Raw genomic sequence first — 27,537 nt, forward strand, 5'->3', positions numbered from 1 at the left:
AATCGTTACCGCGAGTCTTATTAGCGGGCGATGTTTACTCGAAGTACGACGAGAGGATTGCGACGATGACGGGCGTGTGAACGCGGCGAGGGAAAATACCGAACCGCGAAAAACCACCGCGGGAAATGGGAGATTCCTCCGTTTAATTATATCTTCGCACCCGTAACTTCCTCGTCTCTGAATACGCGAGAAAGCGGCTCCGGCGCGTGTTCGAGTAAAATTGCTTCGACGAGACTAAAACTCGCGAGGCTCGTTTATGATGTAAGTACAAACTGTGGCACGTGCTTCTTCAGAGATGGTACGCCGTGGTCTGAACAGGAAATTAGCACGAATGCAAGAACAGAACATGATCTAAATTTTCCGGAATCCTATAAATCTGTGAAATCAACCTCAAAATGGATAACAAAGCATAGTCGGAGTTCACATTGTAGCTCGAAGGCTTTATATATATACATCTTTTGTCCGATTGACATTTCCGTAAAGAACGATTCTTAGAATTTTAGAATCAAAATTTTCTACTTTCAAATTTGAAGACAGAAAATTTAAATAGAAGATAAATTATAAGTAGAAAATAGAAAGAGCAGAAAATTTTTAATCTGTTCGTTTACTATTTATTTCGAACGCAAGGTAGGAACTTATATATTCATCTTTAATATTCGAATTCGAATAAACTCGTTACAATCGGTTAAAATTTATGAACTCTTTTTGAAAAACTAAAACTGAAAATAAGAGCAAAATTTCGACACAATAATTTAAGAAAACAACATCGACAGTCTCTTCGAATGATTTCCATCACACAAAATAAATTATCTTATCTTTTTCACGTAAGAAATAAAATATAACATATGTGTGTTTATAATGCATAATATTGTACATATGTGTTCATGTATCATAAGTAATAAAAGCCACAAAGTCTGTCATTCATATAAAGCTCATATACGACTTGTAAAAGACTTTGTACAACAACCCATATATTCCCCGCGATCAGATGGCGGTCTGCGGCTGTAATAACGCAAAAACAGAGTAAAAGGAATGTTTTATCCCCGCTTCCCCTGTTTTCACGCTAAAAATAGCAACGCCGCGCCGCGCAACAATACAGCACGCGTTGCGCGCGGATGCATCTGGACCGCAGCAGTCCTTCGTCACCGAGTTCTCCTAAAATTATCTCAAACGCGGCATCGGCCTCCTATTTTACTAGTCGTTTCGACGCCTCCGAGTGGGAGTCGCGTGCCATTAGTCGGCCTCTCTTTCTCTCTATTCGTCTTACACGTAATACCCTAACTTTCCTATCGCGGCCCCAAAACGCGTTTCCGAAAACGAAGTTATGCCCTTCGCAGCTGCGAACAGTCGGCTCGTAACTCTTCTCTCGTTACGAAAGGACAAGGGTTTAAAACGCACTTTTACGCCCACGGGATGTCACGGGGATCTCAACGGTCGCGTTGACGATCGAGGCTCTAGGAATGAAATTTGTACCGTTCGCCCAATCGCAGGCGCAAATAATCGGTCGCGAAGGCCGAAATGATTTTAGATTTTAACGAGAAGATGGGCGGGTGTTCCTCAAGCTCGTTTGATGCGCTTTACGCATTCCCTCCCCCCCCCCTCCTCTCCCTCGGGAACGTCGGCAGTTTCATTTGGGAGTCTAGACATCTCCCCAGAGTCGGCTTCCCAGTATCTCTGATATTTATAATCGCGAAACCTCGTCGCATTAAAAGGCCCGATTCTCGGATTAGCGGAAGCTAGCGCGGTCTTAGATCTCGTACAAGAGACGACCGACACGTGTCGTGTCAAAAGCTTGGTCTCCGGCCTCCCCCCCCCGCGTCCCCGCCCCCCTATCGCCGTCGTCCTTTCCATCAGTGCGCGCCACTCTCTCGATGTCCGCTATTTTCCATTCTCCGTTTTCAAACGTTCCTTAAATACACACGTCGCTCGTATCCCCGGAGCGTCTTAATTTCCTACATCATTCGATGCTGCGGCGACATTCGCGGCACGCCTACCAGATGGGAAGCCGATGTTGCCTGCCGCGAGCAGCGCGATAGTTTGTAACGTTAGCGATTTTAAATTACTACATCCGATTATCCACCCCGGTCACCACGTCGTATATTATATATTACATATTTATTTATTAAGTTGTTTCAAAAGTGGAGGTCAATCGCTCGGAAGGTAATCAAGCATCCAAAAACAAGAAAAAAGCTAGTATGAATCGGATCTACGTTCATATTAACTTTTTTTTCTTGCTTTTGGATCCCCATTCATCTCTCTCGAGTGATCGACAGGAAGGTTTATGAAACATCCTGTATTATATTTATGTATTTTCATACATTTCATGTAAAATTGAAGGCAGCTTATTAAATTATTAAATCTTATTAAATTAATCTTATTACACGTGTATATTTAGTCTGCCTACGTATTTTCTCCTATTGGGAAATTTACCGATGCACAATGAATCAACGTCGACGTTTCAGTTATGCGAGGAATAATTTACGACGTAATCGCTAATTGCCGTAGCGCCGTCGCACGATTCGCTGGTACGTCGCTGTCTGTTCCCAGTCTAATTAAATCATAGTGTTAGATCGCATTGCGTCGCGCTACGTAGTGCGGCGCGGCCTGGATGAGAAGATTATTCTCTCTTTCCCTCTCCCTCCCTCTCTCTCCCTCCTTCGTTCGAATCTTTCGGATTGGCAAGCGCATAGCGGACGTATGCATCGTTGTGCGGTTGCACGCGTGGTCGAATAACGCGACCGGGCGTCTCTGAAATAGCGCAATTAAGCAAATGACGCGTCCCACACGTGCCTGCGCTCTTTACCCCTCTTACCCCACGTCACCATGCCTTCGTATACTTTATTTTATCGTCTCGCGACCACGGTTGTCACTTTCAAATTAGTATTTTATCTGAGGTCTATATTTAAAAAAAAAAAAAAAAAAAATTAAAAATTCGAATATTTATATATTTTGTTAGTATAAAATCTATCCAAGATTATGTCCGCAAACTAACTTCAAAATTGTTTTAAATCCAAACTGCTTTAGCTTAAGCGGCATCTACAACGAGACTTTAAGATATAAGATAAAACTTAAGAAATTGGCCAACTACAATTGATTATTCTTCTATAAATCGATTATGATTGACCAATTTCATACACCTTAAAATCTCATTGTAGACGCCGCTTTAGAAAAAAGATCATTAAAATTCAGAGTGACTAATCGATTATCTCCGCTGTCGGGGTCTCGAAAAACTATTTGTAAAATCAGAATCTTCGGTCAAAAATCGAAGAAGTGGCAATGACCGCGATTATTCATTGTGTCATTAATAAAAAAATTGTCGACATTAATTAAAAAATTCACCGATTAAATAAATTCGTATTAATTTCCTATATCGAGCAGTGACTGAATTTTTCTGTAATCTAATATTTTTCGCAAATGTTCGCATGTGTACTCATATCAGCAGCTGCGTTGCCCGATATACACAAAATTACCGCGGGACGATTAACAGTTTCCTCAATAACGGAAATACTGTTGCCCCATGCAATTAAGAAGCTATCGTGTCCTCGATCGGCTTTTCCATTTACCGTATCGCACGTGGCATCACTCTCTCGCGCACAGATACCTTTCGATAATTCTAATAATTTTCTTCCTTCGTGCGCAAGAAACCCGAGAGACTGAAAAGGGCCACGCGTTTCCGCGTACTTGATATTGATAACACACTCCCCCCCCCCACACACACACACACACACACACACACACACAGCGGCAGATGCGTCTCGTCAGGGCAATCCGTGCGCGACACAAAGGCCGGAGCGAGGCACGAGTCCCCCCCGCGCGAACAGGCGGGAGCGAGACGCGAGTACGGCACGCACGTGCACGAGTAACGTGCACGGGTAATGTCACCGATGTACGCAAACGGCACACCGCGAGCGTACCACCGTGGCGCAATGAGGCCAAGTGCGTGCGAGTTGCCGTGGCCACACCGTTATTGCGCTCGGTGCAACCGTCACTTTTCGGCAGCTGCCCAAACTTTCGCACGCGCCTCTTTCACCATTATATATAATTTTCGCGGAGATAGGCGCGAAAAGGACAAGGGCAGTTCGCGTAGGCAGCCCGGCATTTACGGCCACGACGAGCCACTTAACGGAGACGCGTCCCGTACAACGTGCGTATTCCCACAAGTCAAACATGAGAGAAAAGAAAAAAAAACTCATACACCATGTATTTTACGTACAAAATGATCGCGGAAGCGTCGGTACATCGCGCATTGATGACACGACGTACGCCTTCCTTTTCGGGTCAGCATTCAAGTTTTTGTCGATGGGAGATCTCGACGGATAACGCGAAACACAAAGCCGATCACTCTTTTCTTTCTCTCTCTCTCTCTCTCTCTTCTCTCTTTCTTTCTACAAACTTTTTCTATGCAAAAAGGTAAAATAAAGTATTAACTTTTAATTATGCTGTTTGACGATGAAACTGTATAATAAATGTCTGAAATAATATAATCTCTATTCAAATATATATAGAAAGACTTAATAATAGCTGTCAGTCAGAAAAATGTCAGTCTATGAAATCAACCTTTGGAACTATAGTTCGATCTAGTGATCCATTCATCCGAAACTATTATAATCGGATCCCATATTAAAATCATAATTCAAACCAATACCTGCAACGTCATTTCCAACTTTAAGGAAAAAAAGTTATATTCGAGGCGTTTTTTTGTCGAGACAAGTCGAGAATATCATTTATTCGACCGGAAGTGGAAAGAAGACGGAAAGAAAAATGATATGATCCGATTTGATACGGATTAATATGAATAGATACGGCTGTTTGATACGGATTAATATGAATAGATAGAAAGAATGAGAGTCACCACAGAGAATTTGATTCCTATGCGACGGCGCGTGATGCGGGAAAAGCCGTTTCTCTAAAAACGATTGAAGATACTCTCCTTTTGTGAAGGAAGACTAGTACAATTGTAAGACACTTTTGTGTCCACGCTCGCCGACAAATACACGCGCGTGAATATGCTCGGATAAAAAAAAAGGGGGGAAGGAGGGGCAGGAGAGAAAGGGGCGAGGTGGAAGATTCCGACATTTGTCTCCTCTCTTTCTACGAGCAGATAAACGAGGTGGAGACGATGAGGCGCAAAGGAAGACAATATTTTACACGGGCGTATAACGAGGGAGAGGGAGAGGCAGAGGGAGAGAGGGAGAGGAAAGTGCATGGTTCGCGAGAGGTACACGCACACGATTCTGTCGGTGTGTGACGCACGAATGTGGACCGAATGAATGCGAACGACACTTGCACCCACATGATTCATTGAAATTCAAATGATATCTCTCCGGCTCCGTCCTCTCTCTCTCTCTCTCTCTCTCTCTCTCCCGCTCCCTTTCTCAATGCTGGCTCAGCGTGTATGCGTGGCCACCGTGCACGTATTATCGGGGCGGACACACAGGCTCCGCGCGCGCGCGCGCGCGCGCGCTCGTCTGTGACAGCGTGACACCCCATGAAACGCGCGTGCTTTACATAAATGCTTATACGTCGGTTGGAGATATTCATTATAATAGCGCGAGCGCGAGTCGTATAATATGATGCATCTTTGGTATGCTAACTGGGGTCAAAATATAAGTCTCCGTCGCCGACGAGATTCGAATCCGTCCGGACGATGGAGACATCCCCGAATTCCAACACGCATCCCTCCCACGCGCTCCTCCTGCCGCTCGCTCGTTCGCGTCGTGCCTATCGTAGAAACGTAACGTGTGCATATCGCGAAGATTATCCAAAAAAAAAATGTTTGCGATATAATATGTTTTCTGGACGCGGAACGTGAAAAAAGTATAGAATACCGAAGGAGAAAGAGAGCGGGCGAGAGGAATAAAGATGGAGGAGGTGTAAGGGAGATAATAGTGTATGGTATGCTACGTTTGTACGGAGGGGAAGAAGCGGAAGAAGATATTACCGCGCATGTCTTATGGCACATGTCTTGTGGCGTGCAATTGGTGCTTTGCGGGACCACGCGATAAGAGGGACACGGTTATTACTATCATTATTCTACTGCGGATCGTGGAAAAATATCGCAGATCTCTCTGTGGTTGGCTTGGCGCAGCGAGTAGAAGAGGAGCGTATCATAAGTAATATTGTGAAATTATCACTTGGAAAATTGATCTTTTAATGATAGCAGTACCGCATATTATCAAGAATGCGTATACTCAAGTTCGTAACATTGTAGCGGCGCGATCCTACCTGCGATCATACGTAATGCGAGAAAATGAGGCAGGAAATGATAAAAAGAAAAAAAAAAGAAAAAAAAGGAACGCAACGCCAGGAGGAAAGGCGCTGTCAAGTTGATCAACGATATGTCACATCCTGTTGTTGAAAATCTCGTTTCTGCGAATCAACACGCGGCGTAACGAACCCTTTAACCAGCTGCTGTCAAAGCAAGTTTGCAAGTGTCGACCGACCTAGAGTGTGCCCCGCGATAATAATCGTAACGAAATTACGGAGAATTACGAACAGCCGTTCACTCACGAGACTCGACCGTTTTGTTTGCTGACTATACGTTGTAAAGATCGACAAAGACGATTATCCGTTGGAGGGGAATACTATTGTCAGCAAATTTTTTATAAATAAATAATTAAATTCAATTCAATTAAATTTGTTATAAAACTGCCAATATAAACAACATTTGTAATTGCTGTAAATTTCGTATAGAAAAGAACACTTTTGCTAGCAAATCTACAAAAAGATACAGATCTGAAAATAATTTTGTTAAGCCTTCAAAATTATTACGTACGATGTATAAATTAGTTGCTAAAAGATCACAAATTTTTGCAGTATTATTATCATGTTTAAACGTCCTATGTAATAATTTTGATGGTCCAATATGGCCAAATTTGTGCCAGCGAAACTGTTCTCTCGATTTTCATGATTAATAAGACAAATTATTTCTTCACTTAATTCCATTAGATACACTGTTTCAAAATGTAGTAGCATTTCTCGGATGTAATAACATTCTTTGGGAACTGGCGCTTTTATTTGGCTCTGGGATATAGGAAGATGAGCGAAGAGAATGATCCGGCAGCGCTACGATCAGCAGCCTCCGGAGGCAAAATCGCATTATTCTCGGTGTTTTGCCGAGGCGCGCACCGACTCCGACACGAGGAAAAATATGATCGTGTCGAACTAGGCTACATTCTAGAGGCGAAGACCGAGCGAGATCTCGGGAACGAAGTCTCGGGCACTCTGACCGCGGAGGGAGAAGAAGACGAACGGCCGGCTCGCAATTGGTTGCTTATAACGAGCGCGCGGAAAGCGTAGGTAGCTTAATAGCCATATTTACAGCCTCATCCAATTATTGAGTAAACACGAAGAATCCGCGGGTCAATATATCGTTTGTAAAAAAAAAAAAAAAAAAATATGAAGGAAAAAAAAAAAAGAGGAAGAAAGAGAGAACTAGCGCCGCGCCGTCAGGCCGCTTACGGATAAGTGATGCAGGTGTTGCACGGACTAAGTAAATTAGCTCGGTAAGGTTCTCGAACGCAACGCGGCTATTTTCATCTGGCTTCCGTCTGAGTCTGAGGCTCTATCGTCGCGGCGTTGCTCCTCCATGTTCCTTCCCTTCTTCTCTCTTTTTTTTTTTTCTTACCTTCTCCTTTTGTTTCGCGATGTTAAAATATTGTGTCGCGCGCTTAGACTCGGGACCGGTTAACAGATTTGCGCTACGTACATCACGTTAATACCGCGTGTCTCTTGATATCGTGCTCGCGCGTGCGTCGCAGCAAGCGAGAACGCTTAATGCCTCTACGACGCGGTTGTCGTCGTGAGAAAGTGTCGCTGTGCAACGCTGTGGCAGGACTGCAGGATTTAATTCCCTTTCGAATCGCGCCATTTGAGGGAAACACGCAGCAGCGCCAAACCCTTTCCTCCTCTCATCCCAGAAACAAAGGGGGTGTGACAATGGAACCGTTCAGACGATTTCCACCAAACGAACATATGCATCGCTCTTATGCAGCGCTCAATAATAATCCCGGTGCACCGTGCAGTAATTGCGCTTTCGCATGCGTAACTCGGTTAATTGATCGATAAGCAGGAATAAGAAACGACCGACTACAGCGATATTAAACGAAGGAAAGGAGAGAAAGAAAAAAAAAAAAATATTCTGAGAGATTATTTTTCTTTCTCAAAAATTAAATAAAATAGAATAGTTTTTTGCTTATATCTTTTTTGTTTTGTTTGTTTTTATCGATATAATTTTCTCCTGTCGACAGGAGAAAATCTAACATCCGATATATAGAAGATAGAATGGCTAATGAGAATTTTTTTTGCTGCCGCTACATTATCGTGCAAAGTGCTGCGCATTTAAATAAACGATATAATTTTAATTACCTTCCCACAGAAGTAAGAATTAATTATCAATGTTGATAAAGTTTACGATATTCTACGTCTTGCACGTGGAAGTGATATCAGCTCGCTTCTACCGCGTCTGGCAAGGTTAATATAAGCCATTCAACGTAGACATTAGCAAATACAGAATATAGAGTATGCGAATATGCATTTTTTTTTAAATGTTTCGGAAGAAATAAGCGCGAAAACATTACCGTGGCTTATTCTTTCGCGATGCTTTATAGACGTTACGAAATGTCACACATTGGCAAGTTCCAAAATAGACAGAAAAGAATCGAATGCGCCGAGCCGTGCTTATCGCGCACTTCCTTATATGTAACTTGTTAGTTAACATAGTTAGAAATGCAAAATCCTAACGGCTAACGTTAATACGATTGTTGTTAAACTACAAAGGCATACAATTAGCCGCTGGTCGTGCGTCGAGCAGACATTTGTTATTTTTTTCAGCTACAATGGTACTCGGGCATCTCGCGAAGAATCATGTGAAAAACAATTGCGCATGTTTAGATGAGTTATGAGATTCGAATGTGCAATCTTACTTTCATACGAACGATACAATACGAATGGCATGCATGCAACCTGACCGGATCGCGCCGCGATACCAAATAGCTCGATCACGGATAATGAGAAAAGCTTTATTCAACCCCTTCCTTCCTTGGGGCAGCTCTTGAAAGTAGAAATGTAATTTTTCTCGTGGAGATTCGAGCTTAGAGAAAACGGTGTTATTTGTCGAAATTACAAAGGACCATGATCATCCACGTCCCACGGCAGCGACAGCAAAGAATTGCATTCTAAGTTTTAGGTGCACCACTGCGTTTGCATAATGATAATACATTTGCATAATCACAATGATAACTCGAGGGCAATCGAGTACGCGTGCGCGCTCGTCATCGCCAGTCGTCTCATCGCGTACAAGGTGTCCTAATTTTGTATCCTACATAATGATACATAATGAAATTCCCTCCCGAGTTCAAGTTTCATTTCTTTGATCGTAACTTTAAAACGCTCATAAATTTTACAAGATTACGATAGCTTTAATTTATATGAAATGTCACTGTATTTACAATTCAATAGTTATCTAAAAAAAAATTTTTCATTTAAAATAGTTGAGTATAATTCATATACATAGAATGATACAACTAAAATATTACAAAATAAATATAAATATTTTTGTATAATTACTAAACAAACATTTAAAATTGTAATTATTATAGAATTTTAGATATATAAAATAGTTAGTATAAAAATTGAAAACATTTGAAGAATATCGAGATAGAAGCGAAATTTAATCTTCAATAGAATTTTACAATTCTAAATAAAAATTGTTAATTAAATGTCGAAGAGACCGATCTAGCAAAATTCAAAGCAATTTGTAAAAATTACAATCAATCATGAAAAAATAAAAATTTCAACACATTTGGATTAACTAACAAAAATTATTCGTAATTAATTTAATTTAATTTTAATTTATTATGCAAATCTATATTATATATCTATTCTTTAATTTTGAATTATGCAGAAAGAAAGTTGGCATTAATAGCGATGGAACGACGACATAAATGCATAATAAAACGTTTCGTCATATTGTTATACGAACTCAAAATTTAGCAATTGGATAATATAGGACATACTATCTACCGGACACCACCGGATACCACATCCACAGAATACTCGAAGACAAATATCAGATTTTGATGGTTAATATTGAGATATTGATGATACTATAACAAGAATGATACTATATTAGCACCGAATAGTGAAGCGATAAAAAGTCGGGATATTTTATTTTTTTCATTTATTATACTTACATATTTAGTGAGTTTCGTGTATTTTGTCGTGTCCACCGTCGTCACAGTAAAATTTTCATCGTCACAGTCATACAATGATAAAATCTCGTATACGATTAAAAATAAAGAATTATTAATTATTGAATAGTACATTTTTTATTTTGCATTGTTATCTAGCTACTTGTTATTCAACATTTTATTAGATGGCATTTATTTTTTACAAGCGTTTAACTTAGCAAATAACTTTGATAATGCTAGTTACGAATCGTGGTAATCAATCGATTTAAATATTTTAACAATCGAGTCTCGAATTTACCCGTAGAACTTTCTCCATAGAACAGAATTCAAATAACTTCAATTATTTAACTTTACAATTTGGATTTATCAGAGTTGTCACTCACTGTCAACTTGTGATTTGAGTATAATAATTTTAATTGCTTGTAATTTATCATACATTTATCGAAGGAAAAATTTCGCGGGAAAATGAAAAATATGATTTATAGTTTGCGACCACCCTGTGCATCGCTTCTTCGTGCATACGAGTGTCCTGCACCTCCGTATGTACACGCTCGTAGAAGAGCAGTCAACCTTCTCGATCTACGGTCGAACACGCAGTATACACAGAGATGGAATACGGCATAAAAGGTGTGCACGCGTGTATAAGAGCGAAATAGCTGGCAATTTGCGAGGTTTACGAGTTATTTCACAATGGCTGCAAAGTACAGTCCTACGGTATTATATTGCCGTGGTAGCTCGAGTGCTGCACGGTCAGCCAACGTTGTTGTTATACGGGGTAGAACGAGCGCGTGTGCGGGTGCGTGCAAGGAAAGGCGAGGAAGCCAAGGGTGAGAGGGGGGGGGGGGAGGGAAGGGGAGAACGCGCTATTGTTCGTGTGAATATCACCTCGGGGTGGACTACTTTGTGTACGATAGGTGCTGAATGCGACTGTTGCTGAAACAAGTTCCATGGTTCCACAGGTTCTCTCCATTCCCCCCCCCCCCTTCCCTTCCCTTCTCTTTAACGATACGGAGACTCCGACACTTGCGCGATTAGTACACGTAAGTAGTCGGGGCCTCGTTCAACTTCTGCTTACCCCTATTTCAAGACAATAACCAACTGACTATAAACCTGTCCGTAGGTCGAACCTTTTATTTTCCTCAGAATCGGAATCTTTTATTTTTCAGAGTCTTCGGACTCCTCTTCGGACTCCTCGGCGAATCTCCGCCGAAAGGGGAGAGCGTCGCCGCGATTCGTTCGTGAATGAAAGTTCGTAAACGACGCTTGAAGTCGCGACCCGAGAAGAGAGACGCGGAGCAGACGCGGCCGGAGAGCCATGAGAAATTTCGCGAGAAAAAGAACCGCGAAAGTGCGGTACGCGAACGATTACCGACACCTCCGACAGGAAAGAAAAAAAAAAGAAAAGAGAGAGAGAGAGAGAGAGAGAGAGGGGGGAGAGAGAGAAATACGAAGGAAGAGTAAAACAGACAAAACCACCATCACCCCGAAGAAGAAAGATTAAAGAGCAGCTTGTACGCCCTCGCCGGAATGATGGATGCGATCCCCGAGATGCGGGCGCCGTTCGCCAAGTAGGTGGAGACTTCTATTTCCATTCCCCCGCGCACACGTTGTTTCTCGTTTCCCTACTCGTTCGTCTTTCGCGCGCGCCGTTTATGCGCGTTGGTCCGCTTGTTGGTACGCTCTAATCGATGATACGCTATTACGCCGATACTTCGTTAAGTGGAAGAACCACCATCGCCTCTCTTCGCCCCGAGAACAGCGAGAGCAATTCCCAACGAGAGGCGTATATGCGTGGGGGCGATGGTGTAACATCATCATGGAATTTTTATATTTATCGACTTCGACATCTGAAAATTGAGCTGAATCGTTCGGTCGCGGACACATAGGATCAACCTTTGAGATCGGCGCGGTGCGAATCCTCCAAGGTAGGTTTGTCACGCGGACTGCGAAAGGGTATCGGCATTTTGCGGGCTCGCGCGCGCGAACAACAATTTAAATGGTAATCCAATACCACACCCTCTTTGCAAAAAGCGAAAACCGCGGGCGAGCGAGGTGAGCGGGGCAACCAGACCGACCCGGATTGTTTCATACTCCATATAGCAAAAATGCATGCGCGCGAAGCGCACGGATGGGTGTCACCGCAAAAAGTGTGTCTTAACGAGACTGCGATGTGGGCCTAACTAATTCTATAACTTCGTTCGGGGTCCCCTTGGAATCTTCAGGGTTGCGTATTGAAAGTCCTTCCTCCTACCTGTCTTATGAATAGCATCCGATGCTCCCCCCCCCTGCCGTCTCTGCACTCCCTGACTGAATATTCCCTCTCTTTCTTCTTTTCTTTCTATGGTGTTAAACCGATTGTCTCTCTTTCTTGCAACAGAACCCGCGCACCGTCAACGAACTCGCCGTTCGGGGACGGTCGGTCGGTAATTATCTCCTGGCCGTGTAAAAATAATAATTAGCTTCCATCGTTGCATTAATTAAAGCGCCTCTCTTTCCACTCGGTTCTCCTCGCCCCTCCCGCGCTTTCGCAAGGGGAGAGTTCCGCCGTAATTACACGTCCCTCGCGGCATTAACCAGTGTCCCACAAAGGTGACCGCGCGAGTTATTCACGCCCACGACGCTCGGCGTGGCTTTGCCACACATCGCCCGGACAGCCGTGGCCGAGTATCTTCCGAGTATCGTTCGAGTCGCCATTCGTCTACATTGTAGAACTCATTTCAGGATTTTCCAAACTCTGACTTCGACACCGATAATTACACGACGGAAATATCGATGAAATTTAGCTAATAATTTTTTTAGTAATAATTTTAGTTCAAATTACTTTCTATTAATTTCTTATTAATTCTACCTCTAAAAACGTCAAGCGAGAGAATGTTAAGCATATAAAAATGTTTTCCTTCACGAAATTACGTAAAATACGTAATTCGCAAAGATTAATATGTTATTGGCTGCATAAAAATTTCGCTATGCAAATTCGGTTAATTACGGAGAGAGAGAGAGAGAGAGAGAGAGAGAGAGAGAGAGAAAATATTAAAAAGAGCGTTGAGCAATCGAAATGGGTTAAATATGTTAGTCTCCCAAAGCGCGACGACGGCGCACGATCATTCCCGAGAAGCTGAGGAAGGCGTACGTACTTGCTAGATATTTGCCTGACGCACCTGTCTGAATTGCTCTTCGAAGCTCCAATTACTTCCAGGGGTGTGTGTGCTGTTCGCCGAAGAGGCGCGAGCTTCACCGTCACGGGCTTCGCCGTTATTTCTCGAGTTTCCTTGCGAGGACTCTCCGTTATTCCTACGAGGAGGCACAGAATCTTTAGGCAGCGCAGCAGGAACTCTAGAGGAAGAAGCGGCGCAGGTCACAGCATGATTTTCGGCAATGTTCCCAGGATTCTCCGCCATTTGGGGATGATTGTTCTGTGGAGGCGTTGGCATTGACAGTGGTGGCGGTGGTGCAGTCGGCGGCATATACAGGGGTGAAAACAGGATATTACTTGCAACCTGTAGAGGGTCCAAATTACTCCTGCCTCCTAACATATCCACTTCATTACGCTATAAAAAGATCCATTAAAAAGTATCAAATTAGTCAAAATCGATCAAGAAATATGATAGAAATAATTCTTATCAAATATTCAATCGCACATCAGGACGCGATTTCCCTTTCGTTAAATCCGTGTACAAAACTTTATTTGATGACAGTTTCCAAAGTAAGTTTGGAATTGATAAAATTGTTTGAAATTATATGTTTTTTTATTAGCAAATAAAAAACTTTGGAGATGTCTAACTACTCTAATTGCTCATGGTGACAAGCGCAATAAAAAAAAGCATCAATTATCTCTACTTTCTAATTTCGCGAGAAATTCTCCTAATTTCTCGTCGCATCGCGGACAAACACTATTGTGCGCGAAAGCGCGATGCGATCTCTTATCGGAGAGACTACCGATCGTAAAGATACTCGTGCTCGCTCAGATCTGTCATCCGGTTTAGGCTGTTGCGTAATAAAAAAAAAAAAAAAAAAAGAAATCTATTGTCACGGTGACATGGTGGTAACTCATTTATGACTGTCAACGTCCGCTGTTACGACTATCTCACGATTTTCCACAATTCGTGTCATTCTACCTTGGCACTTTTGTAGGTCAACGAACGCTCGAGCTTGCCGAGCGAGTTTTATGACGAATTATGCGGCTGCTTATCTTCACGGAAACTCAACAGGGCGGACGATAGGGAACTCCTCACAATAACGCTACTTTTTCGAAATCTGTGCGAATGCATCCTTCTCATACGTCTATTCCGACAGCCCGTACACTTGCCGAAATGCGAAGCAAGTGTCGAAAGATTAAATATAAACAGAGGTAAAAGGAAAAAACCGAAAAAGATCTCTCTCACTGACCTCCATTCTAATCTTCATAATCTGTGAATTCATCAGGTTGCTCAAGTGTGCCAGCGAATGTGCACTGGTAATATCCATGGCTTGCGAGTTCGCTTGAAGCGGCTGCGAAAGTGAGTCTTCATCATCCTGAGGTTCATCATCCAAATCCGACTCATCATTCTCCTCCTGATACTGAAATCGAAGAACACGAGAATTAATTTTATTCAATTCCTTCCAATTAAACGTGCCATTTGTATAATTAGCAGAATATATACACGCGATATATATACGTTGTTGTTATCACTCAGAAATGACACGGTAAGTTGCGTTATAAAATCAATTGACAAACATCCCTTATTTGATATTTCGATGTAACGCAGATTTTTTGTTTTTGCTTCACGCTAGCTTCAAGCAAGGTTACGATCGCACGAAGAACCCGGACGGTCGATGTTGTAGTTCGTGTCGTTGGAATGGAATAAAAAGCAGTAAGAATCGGTTGATAACGTGATATCAACCGTGCAAGTTTAATCGTGAACAAGGAGGGCAGATAGCGAGGCATTAAACATTAATTAGGAAAATGGCGAATGCGATGAGTTATATACACCGAGATAGCCGCTATCAAGTAACATTATTATGCTACGGGTGTCATAAGTGTTTTACGGCTGTGCCCATTGCACCGGAGCCGGCATAAAAATGTACAAGTCATATTACCGGGAACGGAAACGGCTATCGTAAAAAAACGAGATGGACGTTTCATATTTTTTCCTCGCTTGAAATTAACTCAACCTCTCGATAAATGTCCCACGCGCGGCTCTCAGACACGGCGAGTATCATCCATTTTCTTTTGTGGGCATCAATTTTTGCTTCCCAGATAAGATCGTCGAGATGTGTGCGCCTCGCAGAGGACAAAGAGAAAAAAATAAAGAGATATAATTATCAATAGCGTCGAGCAACAAATTTTGAGACTTTATGGATGCGCGTACATAAGCAATTTTATTCGTGATGGAACATTATACAAATGAGATCTGAGAGAGATGACATTCGAAAGGAGGGAAACCTCCTTGTTTCAGGGAGTGTCCCTCCTCTAAAAGAAATCTAAAAGAAAATGCAAACAGATTCATCGAAGAACCTTCGAGCATATTCAAATGGCGGAGAAGCGAGCTTTTACCTGGAAAGGGCGGACTTTAGAATAAATATATGCCTATCGGAGATGCAAGTGGATTCAACGGTAAATGCACCGATGTTGGGCTCAATCTTAAATGGGACTACGATCGGAAGGACGAGGCGTCCGATGGGCGACGTAGTGACAAACGCGGCCTCTCTGTCGGCATTTTGAGCACGTGTGATAATATTGACCCTCCACGGTGGTGGTCGGGAATGAATGAGCGGCAAAAAGTAGAATCCTAATCAAATACGAAACAAGTTCATCTTTCAGATTTCGATCTAGGCCAGTCAACCGGCTATAAAACGTGTCTACGTTTTTATTTCAACCCGAAAAAAAAATTTCAGAATTAAATTGCTATTCGCCATTAAATAATCGATAAACGATAAAGTATTAAGACAATAATGTAAACAATATATGTGTATTCGAAAACAATAAAGTTCAAAAGTATCTATCGAATTGTCATGGATGTGTGTGTGTGTGTGTGTGGGGGGGGGGGGCGTGTGTGCGCGCGCCGATATGTGAAAATTCTCTCCGATAACGAATCGTGCAAGCCGCTGTGCGTTTCCGGAGGCAAGTGTTTACGCGAAAAATATCGTAGAAATCGCCGCGGCAGGAGGGGGGAGGCGTGAAAATAAATTACGGTGGTTAGCACCGCGGCAATCGTTATTCTCACCATGGCATGGGGTTACGAATTATATCATTCAAGTGTTTGCGGACGGTACCGTCATTATAATAATCACGGTAGAGCCGCGTTCAAGAGTGCCATTGTTCTAGTCCGAGCCGAGCATTCGCACGTAGGTGTATGAATCTCGTATGTTAAGTGATGGAAGAAACGTACCGGTTGCATCCGAAGCAACGAATGTTCCCCGAAACGGACAGACATTCAATTATTAATTATCTTCAGATCTACGTTCGAGGATCTACGAACAGCAAACATCTCTTCTCCTTGCCTCTTAACTCTGTCATTTACATCGTGTTATAAATCATATTTAATTTATATTATTTTATTCCATTAAAATTTGAATTTATGTAAATATTGTTCCTCGAGAAATCCTTATTTCTTCAATATTCAGCTCCGCAGAAAGACAAATTATAGCGATTTATTCTTATAACCGTCATTCCATAACCTGATCAGTCCAGTTGGAGCATGGAATGAATCATCATGAAGACAACCAGGTAAGGCAAAGGTAAAATTGCCCTTGGACAATTGGACAAACAAGTATGATTCAACAACAACAAGCATGATTCCAATCACTCGGAAGAAAAGAATCCCAAATTCCAAATTCCAAAATCTTTCTGAGGATTAATGTAATTCACCGTATCGTCCATCGGTCGTATTTTCTTTATTCGAATATCTATTTTTATACGATTATCGCCTTTTAACGAGCAGAAACTTTTAACGAACAAATAAATGAAATGCATTGGCGAACGTTGCCAAGAGAAACTTTACAAATCAAACATGGCGTTATATAACATTCCTTAAACCATTCTGTCTTATATTGTCACAGTCTCCTCTCATTTCCCCCCCCCCTCTCTCTCTCTCTCTCTCTCTCTCTCTCCTCATAATCCGTGGCAGCCCTTTGCGGTTTCATAAAGACATTTTAACGAGATTTAATATATCCTAGGCACGACAATAGCTAAATTTGCCGAAGGCTAAGCTGCGGCGCGTTACCCCTCGCAGCCACTGCAGATAACTATGTCCACCGTGATTTATCGCCGTACCGTCACCGTCCGATTGTTTTATTGTTTATACTTTATAGTTTCCACGCTTCAAAAGTGCTCGCACTCCCCAACAAAGGCTCGTGGGTGCGTGCGCGGGCGCGCTCGAAACATGTATACGTGCACGCGTGCTCACGCGTGTATTCGCGCGTATCTCGACGCGGCCTGTAAATCATCGCCTAAATGCTCCAGGCACTGCGCACGGCGTGCCCCTAAATATTCTAATTATTACAGGACTCTCGCGTTTAATTGAGGGACTCCCGTTACCCGGATATCCGCCAATTTCAATCGAGAAATACTAGCCGCTATAACGCCCTCAAAGTTTGTATGTAAATTAATAATTTTAATAAGAATGTAATTAAGAATATAATCAATAATTATATTAATTATATAATCATTAAAATGTGCATGAGGCTATTTTTTGTATGTATTTTCTTTTTTTTTTTTTTCATTATAATTTAACAAAAATACAGTATGTATTGAAATGCAATTTTATATCAGTGCAATTGTCAGTTGTTTGGTTTATCTAAATCTATGCGGTTAGAAAGAGAAAAAGTTACGATATTGTTTTCGTTCTAGATATTTATATTTATGACTCTAATCTAGCCGTCTGATATCGCGCGGCTTTTATCGAACGCAACAATTCATGGTGCATATCGAAAATTACGAAATGGATATTACAGATTGGTCGGGTGAAAGAGAAAAAAAGGGGGGGAGAGAGAGAGAGAGAGAGAGAGAGAGAGAGAGAGAGAGAGAAAGAGACTAGAGAAAGAAAGAGACTAAATCTCCTGGAAGTTATTATATGGTTACATTGTCGCTATTTTACAGCTTCGTGGAACAATTCGCCGTTATAAAAAAGAACAATGTTCGGATATACACAAAGTGCAATGTGGAAAGATACGAAAAAGAATTCTCGTTGATGTGCGGAAGATAACGCAATTACATCTATAAACTTGAACGCACTTGTAAATATCGACACATACTTTAAACCATTTTCTTAACGCATTTTACATTTAAATAGTCGTATGCAACATACGCGATACATATGAGTATTATATGCATAATATATTATATGGAATAATAAAAAATATATGAAAATAATTACACATAATAATCTGTTTTCCTTTGGGTTAAGTATACCATACAAATACCCCTCTCATAATTCAAACGTATTTCAATTCTCGACAATTTAATGATTAATGCGAAATTTAACTGCACGGAGGAAACACGAATATTATTTCATTTCTTCTTATTTCTGGACCGCGTGGTCTTCTTGCAATAAATCTGTAGTGCAGCCCGTTTTTTATGATCGCCGCAATTATGGTTATCGTAACTGCAAGGCCAAGGATCTTGCGTCACGAAAAACCAAATTGTTAATAAATGCGTAAAACTTGGTGATAATTCGGGAATAAATTCTCTATGTTAGTAGATACGTGATATTATCGCAAGTATGGACCCATTGTCAAGACTGTCCGTTTAAAGTATTTGGTCGGGGTTTTATGGGCCGTTTTTTGCACATATGTGTTTTAAGTAGCGATTAGATATAACGGCGCGAAATGAAAAAAAAACGTTAGCTTGTCACAAATATGTATCGTGAAAATATTATCGGACAGAAAAAAATATCACATTTTTTTCTGACTGTACATAGCAGAAGGGAAAAATTCTGAAATCAAAAAGAGCGAGTGAAATCAGCGATAAAATAACAGTGGACGAATCAACGAGCGCCACATCAGACATCGGAATCATAAATTATCTTTGAAAATAACGCGCGATAAATGTGTAAAACATTTTTTATGTATGTGCATATTTCGCGATTTCACTACGCGATACCATTAGATATTACTAAAAATAAATAGTACGGCGAAAAAAAAAAACAAGTATGCAAATCAATGGATAGATAAACGAGTGACTCTTGATGGCGATCACAAATGCCGAATATAAACAAACGTAATGTACATATAAAGTGGAAAAGCGAAACGAAATGTATAGAAGTTTTAAAAAATATAAAAAAATGGTAGTGAGGAAAATAACGCGCACTGTTAAACATTATAGAACGCATATGTCATTTTTCTCATCGCGATAGCTAACTTTACAACTTTTTACATTATCATACGTAATTTTGTTGGCACTCCGTGTATGCGAATTTATTATTGAATAATGTGACAACGACAGTTCCCATCGCGGAGAAGGAAGATTTGAAGAAATTGCAAATATTTAGCAATTTTAATTATTATATGAACAGCAAAGAAGTTTAAAAAGATTAATTTAATGTATTAAAATGGCAAATTATCTTTGTTAGATTAGCAAATTATTCCAATACACGTTTATTTTATCTTTTTCTATTCTTCAATTTTACTTCTCATACCGATTCTAATAGCGATGATTTTGTTGTAATAGCAAACTGCATTTACCGCAGACAGACTGTTTGCTTTAATAACAAAATGCTACGGATAGACTGTTTGCTTTAATAACAAAATGACATGTTTCTATGAACAAATTTAACCCGCAAAATTTGTCTATTTTGCCAACGAGACTTATCTTACTAACGTTAAACAGTTAATTATCATGGCAAATTACTAATTAGAAAATATTACAGCAGGGAGATATTTTGCCGTGAGAAATACAGCTAGATTATTCCTTTTTCGTAAGCAGAAGAAATAAGAGAGGACATATCCATGTACGGCACGGTAATGCAGACGTAATTTTCGATGCATGTGAACGGCGAAATATGCCGCGTAATGTGCGAACGCGTGAAATAGGATGCGATTATCGAGAACGTTATCGAGCTCATTTCCTCGGTAACGCCGAGGTGGTATGAGCCGCAGGCATATCGCGTCGATATCGAAGGAAATGACTGCAAAATAATTACTTTACATATTGTAGCGTTGTACCCCGAGTCGCCGAGTTTTTACCATATTCCACGAACGCTCGCGATTCCCGCGCGTAACCGATAAAGCGTGTACGCGATATAGGACACGCAATGAATTCGAAACGAAGAATACTGGGAATTCGAAATGGCGCGACGCCACGGTGATTAATTGCTGGAAAAGTCTGGGAGGCCAAATAATAGTGCTATCGCAGAGAGAGAGAGAGAGAGAGAGAGAGAGAGAGAGAAAGAGAGAGAGAGAGGGAGAGAGGGGTAACATGTATCGAGGCTTATCGGAATAATGACCGAATGGAAAATTCGTGAAAATGTATGCCTCGTAGAACGCACGAGGACGATTTATACGAGTAAAATTAGTTTGAATTGTATTTCAATGTTTCTCGTTTACTCAGTTACCTACATTTCCCTTTTAAACAGCGTAAACATGTTATAAATAAAAGACTTGTTTTACCTTTCCGCGGAACGTGCATGCGCTCGCTGTCGCTTTGATGGACGATCGATGGAAAGTTTCGCGAGGTTCTGCCGGATTTTAATAGAGAAAAAAAAAGAGAGAGAGAGAGAGAGAGAAAAAAAGAAAATACGATCTGAGAGAATGCCGCGCGTCGCAGGCGAGATTCATTCGGCTCGTGGCGCCCGATCGAGGATCGCGCGAGCGATTCGTAATAGATAGAAGGGTGCGCTGCAAGAAGAGTAACGATTTAACGAATGGCCCCGGCGTTTATCGATACCCAATAAGAATGAAAGTACGAGTACCTACACGAGTTCCCGCGGCCCTCCCGCGGTGCTCCCACGCAGGGATCACGGCTTCATCGCTCGATCTTTTTCTCGTATGCGCGCGCGAGGAATACGCGTGTAACTCTACGGTCCATAAAATAAATTCATAAGCGCCCGATGATAAACAGGCTCGGAAACGGAGCCGTTTTGGCAGATCGATCGATTTAGATTGAGAGATTACCCCCGGTGTCCACCCGATGCCCGGGCGAACGGAAGAGCGCTGATTTATCGGCTCCTCCAGGACTCTTGTCAGGTATATAAATTCATTGACCATCGGAATCGTCATCGCCGTAATCGCTTTTATTTATCAATATCGCCGAGAAAGCACATCGATCAGAGCTGTCTATTTAGGTGAAACGTCCCGCGGAACGTCGCGCGGGGAGGGTATCAATCGAAATAGCTTCTTCCTCTCGCATATATCCTTGGCTCACGTGATGCTGTTATTATTAATTTAAGAGCGAAACGAGCGAGTTACAACGGTTTTTAGCACGTCGACTCGAAGGAACGTACGTTCCCTCACGAAGATATCGAAAAATATAGATTTTGCTTACTTCACAAAAAAAAAAAAATAGTTTTAATAAAGTATCTGAATAACTAAAAATAATTTTGTCAAGATATTAAAATAATTATATAAAAATTCAAATTGGTTACTAGAATATAAAGCATTTTTACATTATTATTATTATTATTATTATTATTATTATTATTATCATGCTTGAACGTTCTCCATTTATTTCGATGACTTAAGAAAATAATTTTCAGATTGGACCAGATTTGTATCTCAAAGTTTTCGATATTTCAAAAATAAAATTCCTTTCTATTCTTTAATTCTCAGGTAGGTGCTCATAAATAAGAAGCTCATTGTGTAAAAGATTTCATCGTCGTTACACGACATCGACAAGAACCGGCTGTATTAATGCGGCGTTTCCCATGTGTCCGCCAGACTCGAGATCATCGAGACCATGCCCAGGAATCATCGGTGTATTTCATCGCACACGTGCAAATTATTTTTATCGAATCGCTCTCTTACGCAACCTTCAAGACGCCTCGTGGGAGACATATTCAAAAGAAGTGCTAGTTAGATCCGTACGAAGTTCACGAGTGAAATGTTTCGTTCGTAGCGTGTTTTTTCAACTTTTTCCGATTTCTTCAAATAAAATATATTTCGTCAAATAAAACATCGAATCTCGAAAAAAAAAAAAAAATAAGGGATTCGCTACGCTCGCGGTGACTGTCGCTTCGAGGGCGGTCTATAACATCAGTTCGAGGAAAAGGGTCTCCCATGGCACTCATATTTATAACCATGGCGTATTTTGTGTAAAGTAAATCGGAGAGACGCGGTAGAAAGACGGACGGACGATGGCTGCTCCGCCAGATTTAATTAATGACCCGCCGAGTTTGATCTACCCGCTACAAAGACTGTAGGCAAGATGCGCGCACAGTCACTTCTCTCTATCGTTTGCGTTCTTCCTTCTTTCATCGTTTCTTTCTCTATTCTTCGTGTCCTATCTTCTCGGGCGGTCACGAACGGAACAGAGAGGAATAAAAGAAAAAGCGAAGCAGAAAAACGAAACCATAATATATATATATATATATATATATATATATATATATATATATATATATATATTCGGTCTTTGAAGAGTTCATACGGAAAAGACTTTTTCACGGTACTTATGATTTTCATACTTATGATTATATATACATTATCAAAACACAATGACGAAGAAATCATCGATGTATATATAATATAAGTAAAGCATTAGGAATCACACAAAGCATTCGTCAAGTCAGCGATGTACATAAAAGTGCGATTGATCTTTGCGGCTGATCATTTATAATTTATATTTCTACGTGTGTTCGAATACGACTATATAATCGTTCTTCAATCGATTTTTGATCGCATCATAGAACTATAAAATCGCATGTAAATTCTTGAATCGCAAATTTCATTTACTATCCGACTCTTGGAGCGGTTACCAGATACAGTGCCGGCATTTGGAAACGTCTCTCCCGTAGTTTTCATAAATACCAGATTATGACATTCCTTCCTGCCATCTCTATATACGCCACGTCTACAAGCAAAATTCTTGAAAAAAATTGCACGCTTGGAAAAACATTATGCACTATGCAGATTTATTGCTGATCAAAACACAATCAAATTTTCAAGAATGGCATCCTCACGCGATCAAGACAAGAATTTATTTCTGTGCCGAAACCAAAATAAAACTAAGACCAATTACGTAATCATCTTGGTTTCCCTGCGTACGAAAAGTCTAACGTTTATGATTTTATAAGCCGATATTCATCGAAACAGTCGAACGAACGTACGACAGTGACAGATCATCTAAATCAAAGAGTGGAATTCGGGCATTCGCGTTGGCGGGAAGCACAGTCGATGAGAGAGTGAGAGTGAGAGTGAGAGTGAGAGAGAGAGAGAGAGAGAGAGAGAGAGAGAGAGAGAGAGAGAGAGAGAGAGAGAGAGAGAGAGAAGGGAAAGATAGGGTGGGATGCGAGAGGACTGCGAAGGGAGATATAGAGCAATATTAATAGCGTGGGTGGTGGCAAAGCGTCGTGAAAGATATTGTTAGAACTTGCAAGCTGCGGAGGGGAGTGCTTCTTGCTAATGGGGTTTTAATGACGGCCAGCTGTCCGTCCGTCACACGCTTTTAGACAAGTATTCGGTAAAGATACCATCAAGATCGCCATCTTTCGATCTCGATTTTTCGACGTAAGATCGACCTACTCTCTTGTCATCTTTCCTTCGTAGGTCGATGTCCTATGTTTAGAAATACGAGGAGAGGAAGGATCGAGGGATCAGAGAAACGAAGGGTCGGGGGACCGAGGGATCGGGGGTAGATTCAAGAATGTGGAACCAACTTGAAAATACGTTTATTAATGACGTATTTTTAGTCGCAAATCTTTCTAATACAGAATATCCGCCTATTACATTTTGTCTGTCAATTTTTTTTGTGCAAATTTTCTACAAATTATTTACATGATTATCACAACCAATATTCTACTTTTCAACTTTTTTCCTTTTTAAACTTATTTTAATAGAATGTAAAAATTCCTGCGTTTATTTAAGAAAATAATTGTAGAAAAAGATAATCAAAATTGTAGATCGTTTAAATTATAAATTTTCTAAATCGTAATTAATGTAATCAATGATTCTTAAAGTTTACAAAGACTACTTTGTAAAATACCAGAGCGAAGTAAAATGAACGCAGAAGGTGCATGCGGCAAATGAAAGCAGTTGGAATTGCGCATTCTTATCGTTTTTGCGCGATCATTCCGTGATTTTAGTTTCGATATTATCGAAACATACAATTCTGAGTTTTCTTAAAAGATCTGAGATTCCATTGTCAGGAAACTCGAGGCATCCGCGAGGGTCATTTCGTCATGAGGAAGAACTTTAGGAAAGTAGTCGGTGTATCGAAACGTTTGTTCTTACCGACGGGCAACAATTAAGCCGCGTGCCGTCTATTCAGGGAGAAGAAACGAGAGGCTTCGGGCTCTCTCCGAGAGTGTGCAACGACCACGTGCATGAAGGGGTTACACGCGCTTATACGGGTGTAGGAAGCAGACAAGCGGAGAAAAGCGGGAGGCTACAGCGCGATTTTATGACCCATTAACTCATCCAGCCGGATTGCTCGCGACATAGAAAATCCGCTCTGCTTAAATTTAACGCGAGGCTTTTATCGTAAACTCATACAAAGTTCATAAATAGAAGGAATCCGCACAACGGAAAATTTATCGTCATTTCTCGACATTTCATAGATTTCTGAGGTTCGAGGCCTGGAATGTTTGATACTTTTCCGATTTAAAATTCGCTTTTCGATCGTTTGGAATCGTATGGAATCGAGAAACCCTACCAAGTCCCTTCCAGACAATGGCTATCCCAATCTCCGAGCCTTTATTTTGCTACCTGATTGAAAAAGATCAAGATCCACAGTAAAACTCAGTCACGGTAGAACAATAATATTCATCTCTGCATCTAACCTTATCGAATAATCGAAAAAAGCAGACAGATTTATTTTAACAATGTCTTCGAACAGATGGGATAAATGGAGGATAAAGAGAATTTTTGATAAGGATGAAACCATTAGAGACCTTTTTCGAACCATTGTTCTACCTTTCAATGTGCATTACAAATTGGTGGCGTACTGAGAAATATAAGATAGCATAAAACGTTATCACTTTATGATGTACAAGAAACAAACAAATAAGATAGAGTACAAATTCTTAAAGTGCCGGATAGAATTTAGATTTGGATCCTGGAAAATTTCCCTAGGATTTTAAGTGGTAGAAAGGTCACTAAAAATCTATTGTCTAAATTCGAGAAACTACGCATCTGTTGACCACATGATCGATCCTCTCGCAGTTCGTCCCCTTCTTATTTTTCTCCTTCTTCATACCAGACTTCTCTCTCATCAGACTCTTCTCTTTTCCGCGAAAACGCCCGTTTTGGGTAAAACGGAGGACTGCATCGAAACTAACCTACCTGATTTCTAAAAGTTATTTCAGATAGATACAAATATTATAAAATAAGTAAAGTATAAATTAATTTTTTTCAAAAATTGAAATAATTATGAACTAATTTTTTTTTTTAATGAAACAATGCTTTCTATGACTTTGACATAATAAAAATATCGAGAAAGAGAGAGAGAGAGAGAGAGAGAGAGAGAGAGAGAAAGAGAGAGAATAATATCAACTCTTTGATAATCGTAAACAAAATCCGAAATTCAAGCATTTATCATTGTTACGAAAGTAAGATATAAATCTCAGTCGATGGAAAACAAGATCGTTGTATGATTTCTGAAGGACAAACACGACGACAAACATTCTAAAAGAATGCTGAAGGTATCAAGAACAAGCGCCTGAGAATTTATAATCACATCTTGATACTCTATTTTTAATGAATATTTCTTATTTAACAAAATAATGCTAAATGCGACTGAAAAACGACAAAATGAGTAAAAGATTAAAGAAATAAAAGTAAAAGAAGTTTGGTTGATGCAATCAAATATATCTCATTATCTTTTTGAATTATCATTTTTAGATAGATAAAATAAAATTTTTTCCACATTTTCTTCGTACCGGAGAAAAAAAATTTTCATATCGCAAGCACTACGGATATAAGATACACTATATCAAAAAGTGGGACAGTTAAGATATTCCCAGGAAAATCTTTTATATCAAATTTTTCAATGATGTAAGACTATATTTGAAGATCGAGCTAAATAAAAGAGATTTTACACAATAATAAAGTGAGTCGGGGGTTTTCGCGAGAACTTCGAGAAATTAAATTCATTTTGTAAGTATAGCGGCTTATATGAAACTGAAACACGGCCCCTTTCACCCAGCATTGAAAGTGAATAACTCAATTGAACGTAAGCTGTTGCGTTCAACTGCGATATCGATTCGTTGCAACAATGTAACATGTCCTAACCGGTAGTCCTTGCGGTCGCGTTCTCAGCCGCGTCCGGAAACGCGAGCGGCTATCCCTCTATGCAACAACGCGTTCGATTTCTTCGGCAGATGGCAGTTTTCGATTTTGGGCAGCAATAATAAAGTTACAACCAAGAAAAGAAGATGCAATTTTGTGGTAGGATGTGTGCCGCACGCGGTAACCGCGAGCTTCACATGTGCCATATCTCGAATGGCCGATGATGTACAAAGCCGTCACAAATAATAACTAAATATTGCAAAATATGCGCAGGATGTTATAATATAAGACAAAATAATTTTATCTTCCGGCTCTTCCGATAAAAAAAAAAAAGGGAGATTTGAAGAACTTCAACTGTATCTTGGTAAAAGATCAAATTCTATATATATCCTTAATTAATTTAGTTAAATCTTTTTCGACCTATAATTATAATAATTAGCTTTTATTGTCATAATTTTCGATGAGAGAAAGTATATTTTCATGAAATATATATTTGTATTATATACTATTTGTCTGCATTATTACATGGTTTATACGTTTTTTGTATTTTATCAATATTTTAAAAAATATCATATCTATTTTTAAATAGTTTAACCAGAAAAAATAGGATATGTGCAAATTTTTATCGAGAAATATACATGAATTAATAACATATTCATTAAGTCTTTGTTTTAAAGCTATGTGTCATCTTTTGAATGTAAGAGAAGATAAAATAATCGCTTGAGATAAAGATTCTAGATAAATAAAACATAGACAGTAGGAAAATTTTCATTCGGAATCTTTAAACTATTGAATAATTCAAGTTATATAATATAAGGTCGCATGAGGTGCGAAAGTATTCCTAATCTTATCTTTCGTTTTGAATGATATCTGTCAGTTTCCCTAGAATTGAATTAGTTTAAGTTATTGACAGAAGATTTTTTCGGTATAAAAATTAAAAAAGTTAATCACGATACCAGAAATACATGGAAGTTAATAATAATTACGTGTA

The 27,537-nt window shown here is 40.2% G+C and overlaps 1 protein-coding gene across 1 annotated transcript in view; it reads right to left on the reverse strand.

Annotated features, from left to right (window-relative positions):
- The window catches only part of retn (retained), a 114,981-nt gene that overhangs the window by 59,931 nt on the left and 27,513 nt on the right, over window positions 1-27,537 (reverse strand). The window contains exons 2-3 of the mRNA XM_011639323.3: window positions 14,577-14,747; window positions 13,349-13,738 (exon numbers count right to left, since the gene is read on the reverse strand). Coding sequence (XP_011637625.2) covers window positions 13,349-13,738; window positions 14,577-14,747 — 561 coding nt within the window. The remainder of the gene's footprint in view (window positions 1-13,348; window positions 13,739-14,576; window positions 14,748-27,537) is intronic.

This window comes from Pogonomyrmex barbatus, unplaced genomic scaffold (genome assembly GCF_055798465.1).
Source record: "Pogonomyrmex barbatus isolate J1 unplaced genomic scaffold, ASM5579846v1 scaffold1, whole genome shotgun sequence".
NCBI lineage: Eukaryota > Metazoa > Arthropoda > Insecta > Hymenoptera > Formicidae > Pogonomyrmex > Pogonomyrmex barbatus.